At 52.0% G+C, this 17,567-nt stretch overlaps 1 protein-coding gene across 1 annotated transcript in view; it reads left to right on the top strand.

Annotated features, from left to right (window-relative positions):
* Positions 1–255: 255 nt before the first annotated feature.
* Positions 256–17,567, top strand: part of nek11 (NIMA-related kinase 11) — a gene marked incomplete at its 5' end in the record, with an annotated part of 54,378 nt that continues 37,066 nt past the window's right edge. Inside the window, 3 exons of the mRNA XM_045218583.1 lie at positions 256–374; positions 583–647; positions 1,733–1,859. Of these exons, the coding sequence (XP_045074518.1) occupies positions 256–374; positions 583–647; positions 1,733–1,859 (311 nt within the window). The remainder of the gene's footprint in view (positions 375–582; positions 648–1,732; positions 1,860–17,567) is intronic.

Genomic DNA, 17,567 nt, shown 5'->3' with positions numbered 1-17,567 from the left:
TCATAGAGTTAGAGTTCATGCACATTTCCCCCAGAATGGAATATTAATGAAATTAAAGCCGTATCGGAATGGGTATTTTGTGAAAGGTTTTCCACAATGGTGTGTTGGTGGGTGTGTGTGTGTGCATGTGCCTGTGTACGCTTGCATGTATTTATTATGATGTGGGTATCTGTAGGAATCTCTGAATCTGTTGCTATAATACTCTATGCTCTAGGACAGGGACGTGGACTGTTGCTATAATACTCTATGCTCTAGGACAGGGACTTGGACTGTCAGCTGGAGGAAGTGAGAGAAGCAGGGCAAAGCTTGCCTGAGACCCAGGTCACTGATTGGCTGATCCAGTTGCTGCTTGGACTCCACTACATGCATAACAGGTTCATACTGTATTTATACTTTTAAAGTCCAAGACTCCATTTGTCTAAAATGAAGAGTACATAAGGGGGAGGTCTTAGAACTACAGGGATCTAAACACGGATATATTTTGGACTTCAAAGTATCGTGATTGCATTGTGCAAGTATTATTTATTCATTGTACTCCTCCCTGTCTGCTGATGTCTGCTTGTCCTGCCTCCTCCGTCCCAGGCGCGTCCTCCACAGAGATCTGAAGGCCAAAAACATCTTCCTGAAAAGGAACATAGTTAAAATCGGTGAGTTCCATTGCAGCAGGGCCCCATGGGAGTTTTTTTATGTTTGTTTGAAATCTTTGAGTCCTTAAAAGTGCAGGGAGGCTGTGTCACTCCTGTTAAATTCACAGGCTCTCTCGGTGTGTCTGCGGCATACACTTATCTACAAAGGGAGTGGATGAATACAAAACTGTTGAAAGTACACACACTATCACCTGTAGATGAAAGTTGATACAAAACACACAATCTGTAGCCCACTGTGTAAATCACTACAAGTTGTTTGTTTTACAAGGTTTAGATCAAATATGTAATTCACTTTAACAAATTAAGACAATAGAACATAATAAGGGCTTGCACTTTAATGGTTAAATTCCAAACAGAAAATGTGCTAATGTTTAATTTCCAAACAGAAAATGTACTGATGGTTCAATTCCAACAGAACATTTGCTAATGGTTCAATTCCAAACAGAAAACCATCTACTTTAATGTGCTAATGGTTCAATTTCAAACAGTAAATGTGCTAATGGTTCAATTCCAAACAGAAAATGTGCAAATAGTTCATTTCCAAACAGAAAATGTGCTAATGGTTCAATTCCAAACAGAAAACTGTCTACTTTAATGTGCTAATAGTTCAATTTCAAAGAGAAAATGTGCTAATGGTTATTTTCCAAACAGAAAATGTGCTAATGGTTCAATTCCAGACAGAAATTGTGCTAATGGTTCATTTCCAAACAGAAAATGGTCTTTCTTTCCTCTTCCTGTGATGACTCATCCTCGTCACTCGAGAGAGGACTGGATAGGTGAAAGCAATATGGCGGACACTTCTTTCAGCCTTTTGATTGGCCTTCTCCATAGTGCTCACACCCATCCCCCTGGTCCTTTCAGATGGAATCAATAGGGGCACAGGAAATAAGACAAGGTTCCAGTTTGAAATTAATCACCCCATAATGCTTGATCAATTAATCTGCTTAGTCTATATTTTGCATTAGTAGGTCATGTTTTGATGTATTGTTGCTGTTTATTGTTCTTTGTTTTGTTTCCTACGTTATGCGAATCTACAAATTAAATATTATTATTATTATTATAAGTGTTGCTCTTCCTCTGTTCAGGTGATTTTGGGGTGTCCTGTCTGCTGATGGGGTCATGTGACCTGGCCACCACCTTCACGGGCACGCCTTACTACATGAGCCCTGAAGTACTGAACCACCAGGGTTACGACTCCAAGTCTGATGTCTGGTAGGTAGGGGGAGCAGCACACTACGGCTAGGCTCAAAGACAGAAAGGTCAAAGTTAGGTTAAAGTTCAAATGTAAAGAAAGGTAAGGTTAGATAGGTTGAGCGGTGAGTTGACATTGACATTTGTCTTGATGATGCACTGTTTGTTATATGTCTAGTAACTTTCTTAACACTTGTAACACTTGTTTTGTGTTGCGGCAGCCACTACAAGTTTTATTGTGTGAATGTTTTTCATGTTTAAAACTTGAGACAAACACCTGTTTAAAGCTCTGCGTTTTGAAGATGAGTTCTTTTTTGATTATCATACCCCTCCGAACCTCGAGAGTTGTTGACATCCAGTTTCCTCCTCCGTCTCTCTGCTTCCTGCTGAGGCTACAGTGCTGAGTTCAGATTGCTGTGTAATGCTGTCACGTATCAAGCAGACTCTCACTGTGAGATTTGGCTGGCATTTCATGAGAACTTGCTACTCACTTCAAAGCAGTCCAAAAGGAGCATGGCTAAGAGGCACTTTGGATATGGACTGGAATATGTGATCAGTAATAAGGTGTAGAAGAGTGGTAGAAATAGATTAATGTATAATGATGAATGGAGTCGATACGGCCGTTGGTCTGATCAGCAGATGAGCATAAAGAACACCTTTAATACCAAGAGCGACGATAGATCCCTCATTTTTCACTGCATTCTGCAGTGCAAGCATCTACTGAACTCGCAAAGTTCTTTGAAAAGAATGGAACAGTGGTAACTGTGCATGACTTTCTTTAGCACCAGTGCTCCACGTATAGTGATATTCCATGGTTTCAAATAATAATATTTTTGAGAAGTTAGTCATAAAGAAGAATCTGATTTCTTGAAGAAAAAAGTACCGCCGGTAGAACATAGTACTGAATGGAGACAAAAGCACTGGCAACTCTGCACTATCCCTCCCAGCGGCTTCGTTCCACCCCTGTCCTTCCTTCCCTATTCATCTGTTTTCAAGAGGAAATTACCACTAATCCCAGAGTGGGAGTGGAAAATTGGCTTATTTTATCCGACAGAGAGGAAGAGAGACGGACAGAGAGGAAGAGAGCAAGAAGCAAATTGAGGAGATGGTGGTGATCTCAGACACCAATACACAGCCCTCTGGGTAGTCTGTTGCCTCCCACTCCTCCTCACTCCGCAAGGCTCAACGTCTCTTCCATAGACCACACTAATGAGAGAGTAAGTGGTCACCTCACGCCTCGACCGCTCTACTGTACCACACACGGCCCCTTTATCTGATCTCACAAGGACGAGAGGGCTCACTGTAGGTAATCAGTAAAGACAGGAAGTGGGAGATGGAGTTAAAGGGTTAGAAAGAGGACGAGGAAGAGGAAATAAATGGAAGGGGACAGAGAGCAACAAGAGCGTTAAGGCAGATTGAGGGAGTCTAGGAGCTAGGTGGAGGTGTGAGAGATGGTGGACTGTGAAGGTAGGTGGAGGTGTGAGAGAGATGGTGGACTGTGGATGTTGGTGGAGGTGAGAGAGAGATGGTGGACTGTGAAGGTAGGTGGAGGTGTGAGAGAGGTGGTGACTATGTAGTAGGTGGAGGTGTGAGAGAGGTGGTGGACTGTGTAGGTGGGTGGAGGTGTGAGAGAGATGGTGGACTGTGTAGGTGGGTGGAGGTGAGAGATATGGTCGACTGTGTAGGTAGGTGGAGGTGTGAGAGATGGTGGACTGTGGAGGTAGGTGGAGGTGTGAGAGAGATGGTGGACTGTGTAGGTAGGTGGCGGTGTGAGAGAGGTGGTGGACTGTGTAGGTGGGTGGATGTGTGAGAGATGGTGGACTGAGTAGGTGTGAGAGATGGTGGACTGATTAGGTAGGTGGAGGTGTGAGAGATGGTGGACTGTGGAGGTAGGTGGAGGTCTGAGAGATGGTGGAGTGAGTAGGTGGGTGGAGGTGTGAGAGATGGTGGACTGAGTAGGTGGGTGGAGGTGAGAGAGATGGTGGACTGAGTAGGTGGGTGGAGGTGTGAGAGATGGTGGACTGAGTAGTTGGGTGGAGGTGAGAGAGAGATGGTGGACTGAGTAGGTGTGATAGATGGTGGACTGAGTAGGTAGGTGGAGGTGTGAGAGATGGTGGACTGTGGAGGTGGGTGGAGGTCTGAGAGATGGTGGAGTGAGTAAGTGGGTGGAGGTGTGAGAGATGGTGGACTGAGTAGGTGGGTGGAGGTGAGAGAGTTGTGGACTGTGTAGGTAGGTGGAGGTGTGAGAGGGTGGACTGTGGAGGTAGGTGGAGGTGTGAGAGAGATGGTGGACTGTGTAGGTGGGTGGAGGTGTGAGAGATGGTGGAATGAGTAGGTGGGTGGAGGTGTGAGAGAGTGGTGGACTGAGTAGTGGTGGAGGTGAGAGATGGTAGTGGACTGGTAGGTGTGTGGAGGTGAGAGATATGGTGGACTGTGGAGGTGTGAGAGATAGTGGAATGTGTAGGTAGGTGGAGGTGTGAGAGAGGTGGTGGACTGTTTAGGTAGGTGAAGGTGTGAGAGATGGTGGACTGAGTAGGTGGGTGGAGGAGAGATGGTAGACTGAGTAGGTGGTAGGTGAGAAGATGTGACTGAGTAGAGTGGTGGAGTGTGAGAGAGGTAGGTGAGGTGTGAGAGATGGTGGAATGTGTAGGTAGGTGGAGGTGTGAGAGAGGTGGTGGACTGTTTAGGTAGGTGAAGGTGTGAGAGATGGTGGACTGAGTAGGTGGGTGGAGGTGTGAGAGAGATGGTGGACTGAGTAAGTGGGTGGAGGTGAGAGAGATGGTGGACTGAGTAGGTGGGTGGAGGTGAGAGAGATGGTGGACTGTGGAGGTGTGAGAGATGGTGGAATGTGTAGGTAGGTGGAGGTGAGAGAGGTGGTGGACTGTTTAGGTAGGTGGAGGTGTGAGAGATGGTGGACTGAGTAGAGTGGAGGTGTGAGAGAGTGGTGGCCTGTGTAGGTGGGTGGAGGTGTTAGAGAGCTGGTGGACTGTGTAGGTGGGTGGAGGTGTGAGAGAGATGGTGGACTGAGTAGGTGGGTGGAGGTGTGAGAGATGGTGGACTGAGTAGGTGGGTGGAGGTGAGAGAGATGGTGGACTGTAAGGTGGTGGAGGTGAGAGAGATGGTAGGACTGTGTAGGTAGGTGGAGTGTGAGAGATAGTGGACTGTGTAGGTAGGCGGAGAGTGTGAGAGATGGTGGACTGTGTAGTGGTGGAGGTGTGAGAGAGGTGGTGGACTGTGTAGGTAGGTGGAGGTGTGAGAGATGGTTGACTGAGTAATAGGGTGGAGGTGTGAGAGAGATGGTGGATTGTGTAGGTAGGTGGAGGTGGAGAGAGATGGTGGACTGTGTAGGTGGGTGGAGGTGTGAGAGATGGTGGACTGTAGTAGGTGTGGAGGTGTGAGAGAGGTAGTGGACTGTTTAGGTAGGTGGAGGTGTGAGAGATGGTGGACTGAGTAGGTGGGTGGAGTGTGAGAGAGAGTGGTGGACTGTGTAGGTAGGTGGAGGTGTGAGAGAGGTGGTGGACTGTGTAGGTAGGTGGAGGTGTAGAGAGATGGTGGACTGTTAGATTGTAGGTGGGAGAGTGTGAGAGATGGTGGACTGTGTAGGTAGGTGGAGTGTGAGAGATGGTGGACTGTGTAGGTAGGTGGAGGTGTGAGAGATGGTGGTGACTGTGTAGGTAGGTGGAGGTGAGAGAGGTGGTGACTATGTAGTAGGTGGAGGTGTGAGAGATGGTGGACTGTAGGTAGGTGGAGGTGTGAGAGATGGTGGACTGTGTAGGTAGGTGGAGGTGTGAGAGATGGTGGGACTGTGTAGGTAGGTGGAGGTGTGAGAGATGGTGGACTGTGTAGGTAGGTGGAGTGTGAGAGATGGTGGACTGTGTAGGTAGGTGGAGGTGTGAGAGAGTGGATAGGGTAGGTGCTGAGGTAGGGTAGAAGTGGAGGTGTGAGAGAGATGGTGGACTGTTGTAGGTAGGTGGAGGTGTGAGAGATGGTGGACTGTAGAGTAGGTGGAGGTGAGAGAGAGGTGGTGGACTGTATAGGTAGGTGGAGGTGTGAGAGGTTGGACTGTGGAGGTAGGTGGAGGTGTGAGAGATGGTGGCCTGTGTAGGTGGGTGGAGGTGTTAGAGAGCTGGTGGACTGAGTAGGTGGGTGGAGGTGTGAGAGAGATGGTGGACTGAGTAGGTGGGTGGAGGTGTGAGAGATGGTGGACTGAGTAGGTGGGTGGAGGTGAGAGAGATGGTTGACTGTGGAGGTGTGAGAGATGGTGGAATGTGTAGGTAGGTGTAGGTGTGAGAGAGGTGGTGGACTGTGTAGGTAGGTGGGTGTAGAGAGATGGTGGACTGTGTAGGTAGGTGGAGGTGTGAGAGATGGTGGACTGTGTAGGTAGGTGGAGGTGTGAGAGATGGTGGACTGTGTAGGTAGGTGGAGGTGTGAGAGAGATGGTGGACTGTGTAGGTGGGTGGAGGTGTGAGAGATGGTGGACTGTGTAGGTAGGTGGAGGTGTGAGAGATGGTGGACTGTGTAGGTAGGTGGAGGTGTGAGAGATGGTGGACTGTGTAGGTGGGTGGAGGTGTGAGAGAGATGGTGGACTGTGTAGGTAGGTGGAGGTGTGAGAGATGGTGGACTGTGTAGGTGGGTGGAGGTGTGAGAGAGGTGGTGGTCTGTGTAGGTAGGTGGAGGTGTGAGAGAGATGGTGGACTGTGTAGGTAGGTGGAGGTGTGAGAGAGATGGTGGACTGTGTAGGTGGGTGGAGGTGAGAGAGATGGTGGACTGATATGTAGGTGGAGGTGTGAGAGATGGTGGACTGTGTAGGTAGGTGGAGGTGAGAGAGAAGTGGTGGACTGTGTAGGTGGGTGGAGGTGTGAGAGAGATGGTGGACTGTGTAGGTAGGGTGGAGGTGTGAGAGAGATGGTTGACTGTGTAGGTAGGTGGAGGTGAGAGATGGTGGACTGTGGATGTGGTGGAGGTGTAGAGATGGTGGACTGTGTAGGTAGGTGGAGGTGTGAGAGATGGTGGACTGAGTAGATGGGTGGAGGTGTGAGAGATGGTGGACTGAGTAGTTGGGTGGAGGTGAGAGAGAGATGGTGGACTGTGTAGGTGGGTGATGTGAGAGAGATGGTGGACTGTTAGGTGAGGTGTGAGGATGGTGGACTGTAGTAGGTGGAGGTGTGAGAGATGGTGGACTGTGTAGGTGGGTGGAGGTGTGAGAGAGATGGTGGACTGTGTAGGTGGGTGGAGGTGTGAGAGAGATGGTGGACTGTGTAGGTGGGTGGAGGTGAGAGAGATGGTGGACTGTGTAGGTAGGTGGTGTGAGAGATGGTGGACTGTCGAGGTAGGTGGAGGTGTGAGAGATGGTGGACTGTATGTAGGTGGAGGTGTGAGAGATGGTTGACTGTGTAGGTAGGTGGAGGTGTGAGAGAGATGGTGGACTGTGTAGGTGGGTGGAGGTGTGAGAGAATGGTGGACTGTGTGAGAGTAGTGTGGAGGTAGAGAGATGGTGGACTGTGAGGTAGGTGGAGGTGTGAGAGATGGTGGACTGTGTAGGTAGGTGGAGTGTGAGAGATGGTGGACTGTGTAGGTGGAGGTGTGAGAGAGATAGTTGACTGTGTAGGTAGGTGGAGTTGTGAGAGATGTGGACTGTGTAGGTAGGGTGAGGTGTGAGCGAGATGGTGGACTGAGTAGGTGGGTGGAGGTGTAGAGAGATGGTGGACTGAGTAGGTAGGGTGAGAGTAGAAGATGGTGGACTGTGGGTAGGTGGGTGAGAGATGGTGGACTGTGGAGTAGGTGGTGTGAGAGAGTTGTGTGACTGTGTAGGTAGGTGGAGTTGTGAGAGATGGTGGACTGTGTAGGTGGGTGGAGGTGTGAGAGAGATGGTGGACTGAGTAGGTGGGTGGAGGTGTAGAGAGATGGTGGACTGAGTAGGTGGGTGGAGGTGTGAGAGATGGTGGACTGTGTAGGTAGGTGGAGGTGTGAGAGATGGTGGACTGTGTAGGTAGGTGGAGGTGTGAGAGATGGTGGACTGTGTAGGTCGGGTGGAGGTGTAAGAGAGGTGGTGGATATGTAGTAGGTGGAGGTGTGAGAGAGGTGGTGGACTGTAGGTGGGTGGAGGTGTGAGAGAGGTGGTGGACTATGTAGGTAGGTGGAGGTGTGAGAGAGGTGGTGAACTATGTAGAGTGGGTGGAGGTGTAGAGAGAGATGGTGGACTGTGTAGGTAGGTGGAGGTGTGAGAGAGATGGTGGACTGTGTAGGTAGGTGGAGGTGTGAGAGATGTGGACTGTGTAGGTAGGTGGAGGTGTGAGAGATGGTGGACTGTGTAGGTAGGTGGAGGTGAGAGATGGTGGACTGTGTAGGTAGGTGGAGGTGTGAGAGAGGTGGTGGACTATGTAGGTAGGTGGAGGTGTGAGAGAGGTGTTGACTATGTAGTGTGGGTGGAGTGTGAGAGAGATGGTGGACTGTGTAGGTAGGTGGAGGTGTAGAGAGATGGTGGACTGTGTAGGTAGGTGGAGGTGTAGAGAGATGGTGGACTGTGTAGGTAGGTGGAGGTGTAGAGAGATGGTGGACTGTAGTAGGTAGGGTGGAGGTGTGAGAGAGATGGTGGACTGTGTAGTTGGGTGGAGGTGAGAGAGAGATGGTGGACTGTATAGGTAGGTGGAGGTGTGAGAGGTTGGACTGTGGAGGTAGGTGGAGGTGTGAGATAGATGGTGGCCTGTGTAGGTGGGTGGAGGTGTTAGAGAGCTGGTGGACTGAGTAGGTGGGTGGAGGTGTGAGAGATGGTGGACTGAGTAGGTGGGTGGAGGTGTGAGAGATGGTGGACTGTAGGTAGGTGGAGGTGTGAGAGATGGTGGACTGTAGTAGGTGAGGTAGGTGAGAGAGGTGGTGGACTGTAGGTAGGTGAGAGTGATGAGAGAGGTGGTGGACTGTGTAGGTAGGTGGATGTGGGAGAGATGGTGGACTGTGTAGGTAGGTGGAGGTGTGAGAGATGGTGGACTGTTAGGTAGGTGGAGGTGTAGAGAGATGGTGGACTGTTAGGTAGGTGGAGGTGAGAGATGGTGGACTGTAGTAGGTGGAGGTAGAGAGATGGTGGACTATGTAGGTGGGTGGAGGTGTGAGAGATGGTGGACTGTAGTAGGTGGTGGAGGTGTGAGAGAGGTGGTGGACTGTGGAGGTAGGTGGAGGTGTGAGAGAGATGGTGGACTGTGTAGGTGGGTGGAGGTGTGAGAGAGATGGTGGACTGAGTAGGTGGGTGGAGGTGTGAGAAGATGGTGGACTGTGTAGGTGGGTGGAGGTGAGAGAGAGATGGTGGACTGTGTAGGTAGGTGGAGGTGTGAGAGAGATGGTGGACTGTGTAGGTAGGTGGTGTGAGAGAGATGGTGGACTGTATGTAGGTGGAGGTGTGAGAGATGGTTGACTGTGTATGTAGGTGGAGGTGTGAGAGATGGTGGACTGAGTAGGTGGGTTGAGGTGTGAGAGAGATGGTGGACTGAGTAGGTGGGTGGAGGTGTGAGAGATGGTTGACTGAGTAGGTGGGTGGAGGTGAGAGAGATGGTGGACTGTGGAGGTGTGAGAGATGGTGGACTGTTTAGGTAGGTGGAGGTGTGAGAGGTTGTGGACTGAGTAGGTGGGTGGAGGTGTGAGAGATGGTGGACTGAGTAGTTGGGTGGAGGTGAGAGAGATGGTGGACTGTGTAGATGTGTGGAGGTGTGAGAGAGATGGTGGACTGTGTAGGTGGGTGGAGGTGTGAGAGAAATGGTGGGACTGTGTAGGTGGGTGGTGTGAGAAAGATGGTGGACTGTCGAGGTAGGTGGAGGTGTGAGAGATGGTGGACTGTGTAGGTGGGTGGAGGTGTGAGAGAGATGGTGGACTGTGTAGGTAGGTGGAGGTGTGAGAGATGGTGGACTGTGGAGGTAGATGGACGTGTGAGAGATGGTGGACTGTGGAGGTGTGAGAAAGATGGTGGACTGTGTAGGTAGGTGGAGGTGTGAGAGAGATAGTGGACTGTGGAGGTAGGTGGAGGTGTGAGAGATGGTGGATTGTGTAGGTGGGTGGAGGTGTGAGAGAGATGGTGGACTATGTAGGTCGGTGGAGGTGTGAGAGATGGTGGACTGTGTAGGTGGGTGGAGGTTTGAGCGAGATGGTGGACTGAGTAGGTGGGTGGAGGTGTGAGAGAGATGGTGGACTGTAGGTAGGTGGAGGTGTGAGAGATGGTGGACTGTGGAGGTGTAGGTGGAGGTGTGAGAGATGGTGGACTGTAGGTGGGTGGAGGTGTGAGAGCTGGTGGACTGTGTAGGTAGGTGGAGGTGTGAGAGATGGTGGACTGTGTAGGTGGGTGGAGGTGTGAGAGATGGTGGACTGAGTAGGTGGGTGGAGGTGTGAGAGAGATGGTGGACTGAGTAGGTGGGTGGAGGTGTGAGAGATGGTGGACTGTGTAGGTAGGTGGAGGTGTGAGAGATGGTGGACTGTGTAGGTAGGTGGAGGTGTGAGAGATGGTGGACTATGTAGGTGGAGGTGTAGAGAGGTGGTGGACTAGTAGGTAGGTGGAGGTGTGAGAGAGGTGGTGGACTGTGTAGGTGGGTGGAGGTGAGAGAGATGGTGGACTGTAGGTGGGTGGAGGTGGAGAGAGATGGTGGAATGTGTAGGTGGGTGGAGGTGTGAGAGAGGTGGTGTACTGTGTAGGTGGGTGGGAGGTGTGAGAGATGGTGGACTGAGTAGGTGGGTGGAGGTGTGAGAGATGGTGGACTGTGGTGGAGGTGGGAGAGATGGTGGAGTGTAGGTAGGTGGGAGGTGTGAGAGAGGTGGTGTACTGTTTAGGTAGGTGGGGGTGTGAGAGATGGTGGACTGAGTAGGTGGGTGGAGGTGTGAGAGATGGTGGACTGAGTAGTTGGGTGGAGGTGAGAGAGAAATGGTGGACTGTGTAGGTGGGTGGTGTGAGAGATGGTGGACTGTGGAGGTAGGTGGTGTGAGAGATGGTGGACTGTGTAGGTAGGGGAGGTGTGAGAGATGGTGGACTGTAGGTGGGTGGAGGTGAGAGAGAGATGGTGGACTGTGTAGGTAGGTGGAGGTGTTAGAGATGGTGGACTGAGTAGGTAGAGTGGAGGTGAGAGAGATGGTGGACTGTGTAGGTAGGGTGGAGGTGTGAGAGATGGTGGACTGTATGTAGGGTGGAGGTGTGAGAGATGGTGGACTGTGGAGGTGGTGAGAGATGGTGGACTGTGAGGTAGGTGGAGGTGTGAGAGATAGTGTGGACTGTGTAGGTAGGTGGAGGTGTGAGAGAGATGGTGGACTGAGTAGGTAGGTGGAGTGTGAGAGATGGTGGACTGTGTGGTGGAGGTGTGAGATATGGTTGACTGTGGAGGTAGGTGGACGTGTGAGAGAGGTGGTGGACTGTTTAGGTAGGTGGAGGTGTGAGAGATGGAGGACTGTGGAGGTGGGTGGAGGTGTGAGAGATGGTGGACTGTGTAGAGTAGGTGGAGGTGTGAGAGATGGTGGACTGTGTAGGTGGGTGGAGGTGTGAGAGATGGTGGACTGTAGTAGGTGGAGGTGTGAGAGAGTGTGGACTGTAGGTGGAGGTGTGAGAGATGGTGGACTGTGAGGTAGGTGGGGTGAGAGAGATGGTGGACTGTGTAGGTGGGTGGAGTGTGAGAGATGGTGGACTGTGGAGGTAGGTGGAGGTGTGAGAGATGGTGGACTGTGAGGTAGAGTGTGGGTGGAGGTGATGAGAGATGGTGGACTGTGTAGGTGGGTGGAGGTGAGAGAGATGGTGGACTGTGTAGGTAGGTGGAGGTGTGAGAGAGATGGTGGACTGTGTAGGTAGGTGGAGGTGAGAGAGATGGTGGACTGTAGGTAGGTGGAGGAGTGTGAAAGAGATGGTGGACTGTGTAGGTAGGTGGAGGTGTGAGAGAGATGGTGGACTGTAGTAGGTAGGGTGGAGGTGTGAGAGATGGTGGACTGTGTAGGTGGGTGGAGGTGTGAGAGAGATGGTGGACTGTGAGGTAGGTGGAGTGTGAGAGAGATGGTGGACTGTGGAGAGTGGAAGTGGAGGTGTGAGAGAGATGGTGGACTGTGGAGGTAGGTGGAGGTGTAGAGAGATGGTGGACTGAGTAGGTGGTGGAGGGTGAGAGAGATGGTGGACTGAGTAGGTAGGTGGAGGTGTGAGAGATGGTGGACTGTGTAGGTAGGTGGAGGTGTGAGAGATGGTGGACTGTGTAGGTAGGTGGAGGTGTGAGAGATGGTGGAATGTGTAGGTAGGTGGAGGTGTGAGAGATGGTGGACTGTGGAGGTAGGTGGAGGTGAGAGAGATGGTGGACTGTAGGTAGGTGGAGTGAGAGATGGTGGACTGTGTAGGTAGGAGGTGTAGAGAGATGGTGGACTGTGTAGGTAGGTGGAGGTGTGAGAGATGGTGGACTGTGTAGGTGGTGGAGGTGTGAGAGAATGGTGGACTGTGTAGGTAGGTTGAGGTGGGAGAGAGATGGTGAATTGTGGAGGTAGGTTGAGGTGTGAGAGATGGTGGACTGTGGAGGTGTGAGAGTTGGTGGACTGTGGGGGTAGGTGGAGGTGTGAGAGGTGGTGGACTGTGGAGGTAGGTGGAGGTGTGAGAGAGATGGTGGACTGTGTAGGTGGGTGGAGGTGTGAGAGAGATGGTGGACTGTGTAGGTAGGTGGAGGTGTGAGAGATGGTGGACTGTGGAGGTAGATGGACGTGTGAGAGATGGTGGACTGTGGAGGTGTGAGAGATGGTGGACTGTGGATGTAGGCGGAGGTGTGAGAGATGGTGGACTGTGGAGGTGTGAGATATGTTGGACTGTGGAGGTGTGAGAAAGATGGTGGACTGTGTAGGTAGGTGGAGGTGTGAGAGAGATGGTGGACTGTGGAGTTAGGTGGAGGTGTGACAGATGGTGAGGTAGGTGGAGGTGTGAAAGAGATGGTGGACTGTGTAGGTAGGTGGAGGTGTGAGAGAGATGGTTGACTGTGTAGGTAGGTGGAGTTTTGAGAGATGGTGGACTGTGTAGGTGGGTGGAGGTGTGAGAGAGATGGTGGACTGAGTAGGTGGGTGGAGGTGTGAGAGAGGTTGTGGACTGAGTATGTGGGTGGTGAGAGAGAGATGGTGGACTGTGGAGGTGTGAGAGATGTTGGACTGTGGAGATAGGTGGTGTGAGAGAGATGGTAGACTGTGGAGGTGTGAGAGAGATTGTGGACTGTGTAGGTAGGTGGAGTTGTGAGAGATGGTGGACTGTGTAGGTGGCTGGAGGTATGAGAGAGATGGTGGACTGAGTAGGTGGGTGGAGGTGAGAGAGATGGTGGACTGTGGAGGTAGATGGAGGTGTGAGAAAAGGTGGACTGTGTAGGTAAGTGGAGGTGTGAGAGAGGTGGTGGACTGTGTAGGTAGGTGGAGGTGTGAGAGATGGTGGACTGTGTAGTTAGGGTGGAGGTGTGAGAGATGGTGGACTGTGTAGTTAGGTGGAGGTGTGAGAGATGGTGGACTGTGGAGGTGTGAGAGAGATGGTGGACTGTGTAGGTAGGTGGAGGTGTGAGAGAGATGGTGGACTGTGGAGGTAGGTGGAGGTGTGAGAGATGGTGAGGTAGGGGTGTAGGTGTGAAAGAGATGGTGGACTGTGTAGGTAGGTGGAGGTGTGAGAGAGATGGTTGACTGTGTAGGTAGGTGGAGGTGTGAGAGAGATGGAGGACTGTGTAGGTAGGTTGAGGTGGGAGAGAGATGGTGAATTGTGGAGGTAGGTTGAGGTGTGAGAGATGGTGGACTGTGGAGGTGTGAGAGTTGGTGGACTGTGGGGGTAGGTGGAGGTGTGAGAGGTGGTGGAATGTGGAGGTAGGTGGAGGTGTGAGAGAGTAGGTGGACAGTGGAGGTAGGTGGAGGTGTGAGAGAGATGGTGGACTGTGGAGGTAGGTGGAGGTGTGAGAGAGATGGTTGACTGTGTAGGTAGGTGGAGGTGTGAGAGAGATGGAGGACTGTGTAGGTAGGTTGAGGTGGGAGAGAGATGGTGAATTGTGGAGGTAGGTTGAGGTGTGAGAGATGGTGGACTGTGGAGGTGTGAGAGTTGGTGGACTGTGGGGGTAGGTGGAGGTGTGAGAGGTGGTGGACTGTGGAGGTAGGTGGAGGTGTGAGAGAGTTGGTGGACAGTGGAGGTAGGTGGAGGTGTGAGAGAGATGGAGGACTGTGTAGGTAGGTTGAGGTGGGAGAGAGATGGTGAATTGTGGAGGTAGGTTGAGGTGTGAGAGATGGTGGACTGTGGAGGTGTGAGAGTTGGTAGACTGTAGGGGGTAGGTGGAGGTGTGAGAGGTGGTGGACTGTGGAGGTAGGTGGAGGTGTGAGAGAGTTGGTGGACAGTGGAGGTAGGTGGAGGTGTGAGAGAGATGGTGGACTGTGGAGGTAGGTGGAGGTGTGAGAGAGATGGTGGACTGTGTAGGTAGATGGACGTGTGAGAGATGGTGGACTGTGGAGGTGTGAGAGATGGTGGACTGTGGATGTAGGTGGAGTGTGAGAGATGGTGGACTGTGGAGGTGTGAGATATGTTGGACTGTGGAGGTGTAGAGAAAGATGGTGGACTGTGTAGGTAGGTGGAGGTGTGAGAGAGATAGTGGACTGTGGAGGTAGGTGGAGGTGTGAGAGATGGTGAGGTAGGTGGGGGTGTGAAAGAGATGGTGGACTGTGTAGGTAGGTGGAGGTGTGAGAGAGATGGTTGACTGTGTAGGTAGGTGGAGTTTTGAGAGATTGTGGACTGTGTAGGTGGGTGGAGATTTGAGCGAGATGGTGGACTGAGTAGGTGGGTGGAGGTGTGAGAGAGATGGTGGACTGAGTATGTGGGTGGTGAGAGAGAAATGGTGGACTGTGGAGGTGTGAGAGATGTTGGACTGTGGAGGTAGGTGGTGTGAGAGAGATTGTGGACTGTGTAGGTAGGTGGAGTTGTGAGAGATGGTGGACTGTGTAGGTGGGTGGAGGTATGAGAGAGATGGTGGACTGAGTAGGTGGGTGGAGGTGTAGAGAGATGGTGGACTGAGTAGGTGGGTGGAGGTGTCTGAGATGGTGGACTGTGTAGGTAGGTGGAGGTGTGAGAGATGGTGGACTGTGTAGGTAGGTGGAGGTGTGAGAGATGGTGGACTATGTAGGTCGGTTGAGGTGTAAGAGAGGTGGTGAATATGTAGTAGGTGGAGGTGTGAGAGAGGTGGTGGACTGTGGAGGTAGGTGGAGGTGTGAGAGATGGTGGACTGTGTAGGTGGGTGGAGGTGTGAGAGATGGTGGACTGTGGAGGTGTGAGAGATGGTGGACTGTGTAGGTAGGTGGAGGTGTGAGAGAGATGGTGGACTGTGGAGGTAGGTGGAGGTGTGAGAGATGGTGAGGTAGGGGTGTAGGTGTGAAAGAGATGGTGGACTGTGTAGGTAGGTGGAGGTGTGAGAGAGATGGTTGACTGTGTAGGTAGGTGGAGGTGTGAGAGAGATGGAGGACTGTGTAGGTAGGTTGAGGTGGGAGAGATGGTGGACTGTGTAGGTGGGTGGAGGTGTGAGAGATGGTGGACTGTGGAGGTGTGAGAGAGATGGTGGACTGTGTAGGTAGGTGGAGGTGTGAGAGAGATGGTGGACTGTGGAGGTAGGTGGAGGTGTGAGAGATGGTGAGGTAGGGGTGTAGGTGTGAAAGAGATGGTGGACTGTGTAGGTAGGTGGAGGTGTGAGAGAGATGGTTGACTGTGTAGGTAGGTGGAGGTGTGAGAGAGATGGAGGACTGTGTAGGTAGGTTGAGGTGGGAGAGAGATGGTGAATTGTGGAGGTAGGTTGAGGTGTGAGAGATGGTGGACTGTGGAGGTGTGAGAGTTGGTGGACTGTGGGGGTAGGTGGAGGTGTGAGAGGTGGAGGACTGTGTAGGTAGGTTGAGGTGGGAGAGAGATGGTGAATTGTGGAGGTAGGTTGAGGTGTGAGAGATGGTGGACTGTGGAGGTGTGAGAGTTGGTAGACTGTGGGGGTAGGTGGAGGTGTGAGAGGTGGTGGACTGTGGAGGTAGGTGGAGGTGTGAGAGAGTTGGTGGACAGTGGAGGTAGGTGGAGGTGTGAGAGAGATGGTGGACTGTGGAGGTAGGTGGAGGTGTGAGAGAGATGGTGGACTGTGTAGGTAGATGGACGTGTGAGAGATGGTGGACTGTGGAGGTGTGAGAGATGGTGGACTGTGGATGTAGGTGGAGGTGTGAGAGATGGTGGACTGTGGAGGTGTGAGATATGTTGGACTGTGGAGGTGTGAGAAAGATGGTGGACTGTGTAGGTAGGTGGAGGTGTGAGAGAGATAGTGGACTGTGGAGGTAGGTGGAGGTGTGAGAGATGGTGAGGTAGGTGGAGGTGTGAAAGAGATGGTGGACTGTGTAGGTAGGTGGAGGTGTGAGAGAGATGGTTGACTGTGTAGGTAGGTGGAGTTTTGAGAGATGGTGGACTGTGTAGGTGGGTGGAGATTTGAGCGAGATGGTGGACTGAGTAGGTGGGTGGAGGTGTGAGAGAGATGGTGGACTGAGTATGTGGGTGGTGAGAGAGAAATGGTGGACTGTGGAGGTGTGAGAGATGTTGGACTGTGGAGGTAGGTGGTGTGAGAGAGATTGTGGACTGTGTAGGTAGGTGGAGTTGTGAGAGATGGTGGACTGTGTAGGTGGGTGGAGGTATGACAGAGATGGTGGACTGAGTAGGTGGGTGGAGGTGTGAGAGAGATGGTGGACTGAGTAGGTGGGTGGAGGTGTCTGAGATGGTGGACTGTGTAGGTAGGTGGAGGTGTGAGAGATGGTGGACTGTGTAGGTAGGTGGAGGTGTGAGAGATGGTGGACTATGTAGGTCGGTGGAGGTGTAAGAGAGGTGGTGAATATGTAGTAGGTGGAGGTGTGAGAGAGGTGGTGGACTGTGGAGGTAGGTGGAGGTGTGAGAGATGGTGGACTGTGTAGGTGGGTGGAGGTGTGAGAGATGGTGGACTGTGGAGGTGTGAGAGAGATGGTGGACTGTGTAGGTAGGTGGAGGTGTGAGAGAGATGGTGGACTGTGGAGGTAGGTGGAGGTGTGAGAGATGGTGAGGTAGGGGTGTAGGTGTGAAAGAGATGGTGGACTGTGTAGGTAGGTGGAGGTGTGAGAGAGATGGTTGACTGTGTAGGTAGGTGGAGGTGTGAGAGAGATGGAGGACTGTGTAGGTAGGTTGAGGTGGGAGAGAGATGGTGAATTGTGGAGGTAGGTTGAGGTGTGAGAGATGGTGGACTGTGGAGGTGTGAGAGTTGGTGGACTGTGGGGGTAGGTGGAGGTGTGAGAGGTGGTGGACTGTGGAGGTAGGTGGAGGTGTGAGAGAGTTGGTGGACAGTGGAGGTAGGTGGAGGTGTGAGAGAGATGGAGGACTGTGTAGGTAGGTTGAGGTGGGAGAGAGATGGTGAATTGTGGAGGTAGGTTGAGGTGTGAGAGATGGTGGACTGTGGAGGTGTGAGAGTTGGTGGACTGTGGGGGTAGGTGGAGGTGTGAGTGGTGGTGGACTGTGGAGGTAGGTGGAGGTGTGAGAGAGTTGGTGGACAGTGGAGGTAGGTGGAGGTGTGAGAGAGATGGTGGACTGTGGAGGTAGGTGGAGGTGTGTGAGAGATGGTGGACTGTGGAGGTAGGTGGAGGTGTGAGAGAGATGGTGGACTGTGGAGGTAGGTGGAGGTGTGAGAGATGGTGAGGTAGGGGTGTAGGTGTGAAAGAGATGGTGGACTGTGTAGGTAGGTGGAGGTGTGAGAGAGA

The sequence above is a fragment of the Coregonus clupeaformis genome, unplaced genomic scaffold (assembly GCF_020615455.1).
Source record: "Coregonus clupeaformis isolate EN_2021a unplaced genomic scaffold, ASM2061545v1 scaf1674, whole genome shotgun sequence".
NCBI lineage: Eukaryota > Metazoa > Chordata > Actinopteri > Salmoniformes > Salmonidae > Coregonus > Coregonus clupeaformis.
This window is presented reverse-complemented; position numbering and strand designations above follow the sequence as displayed.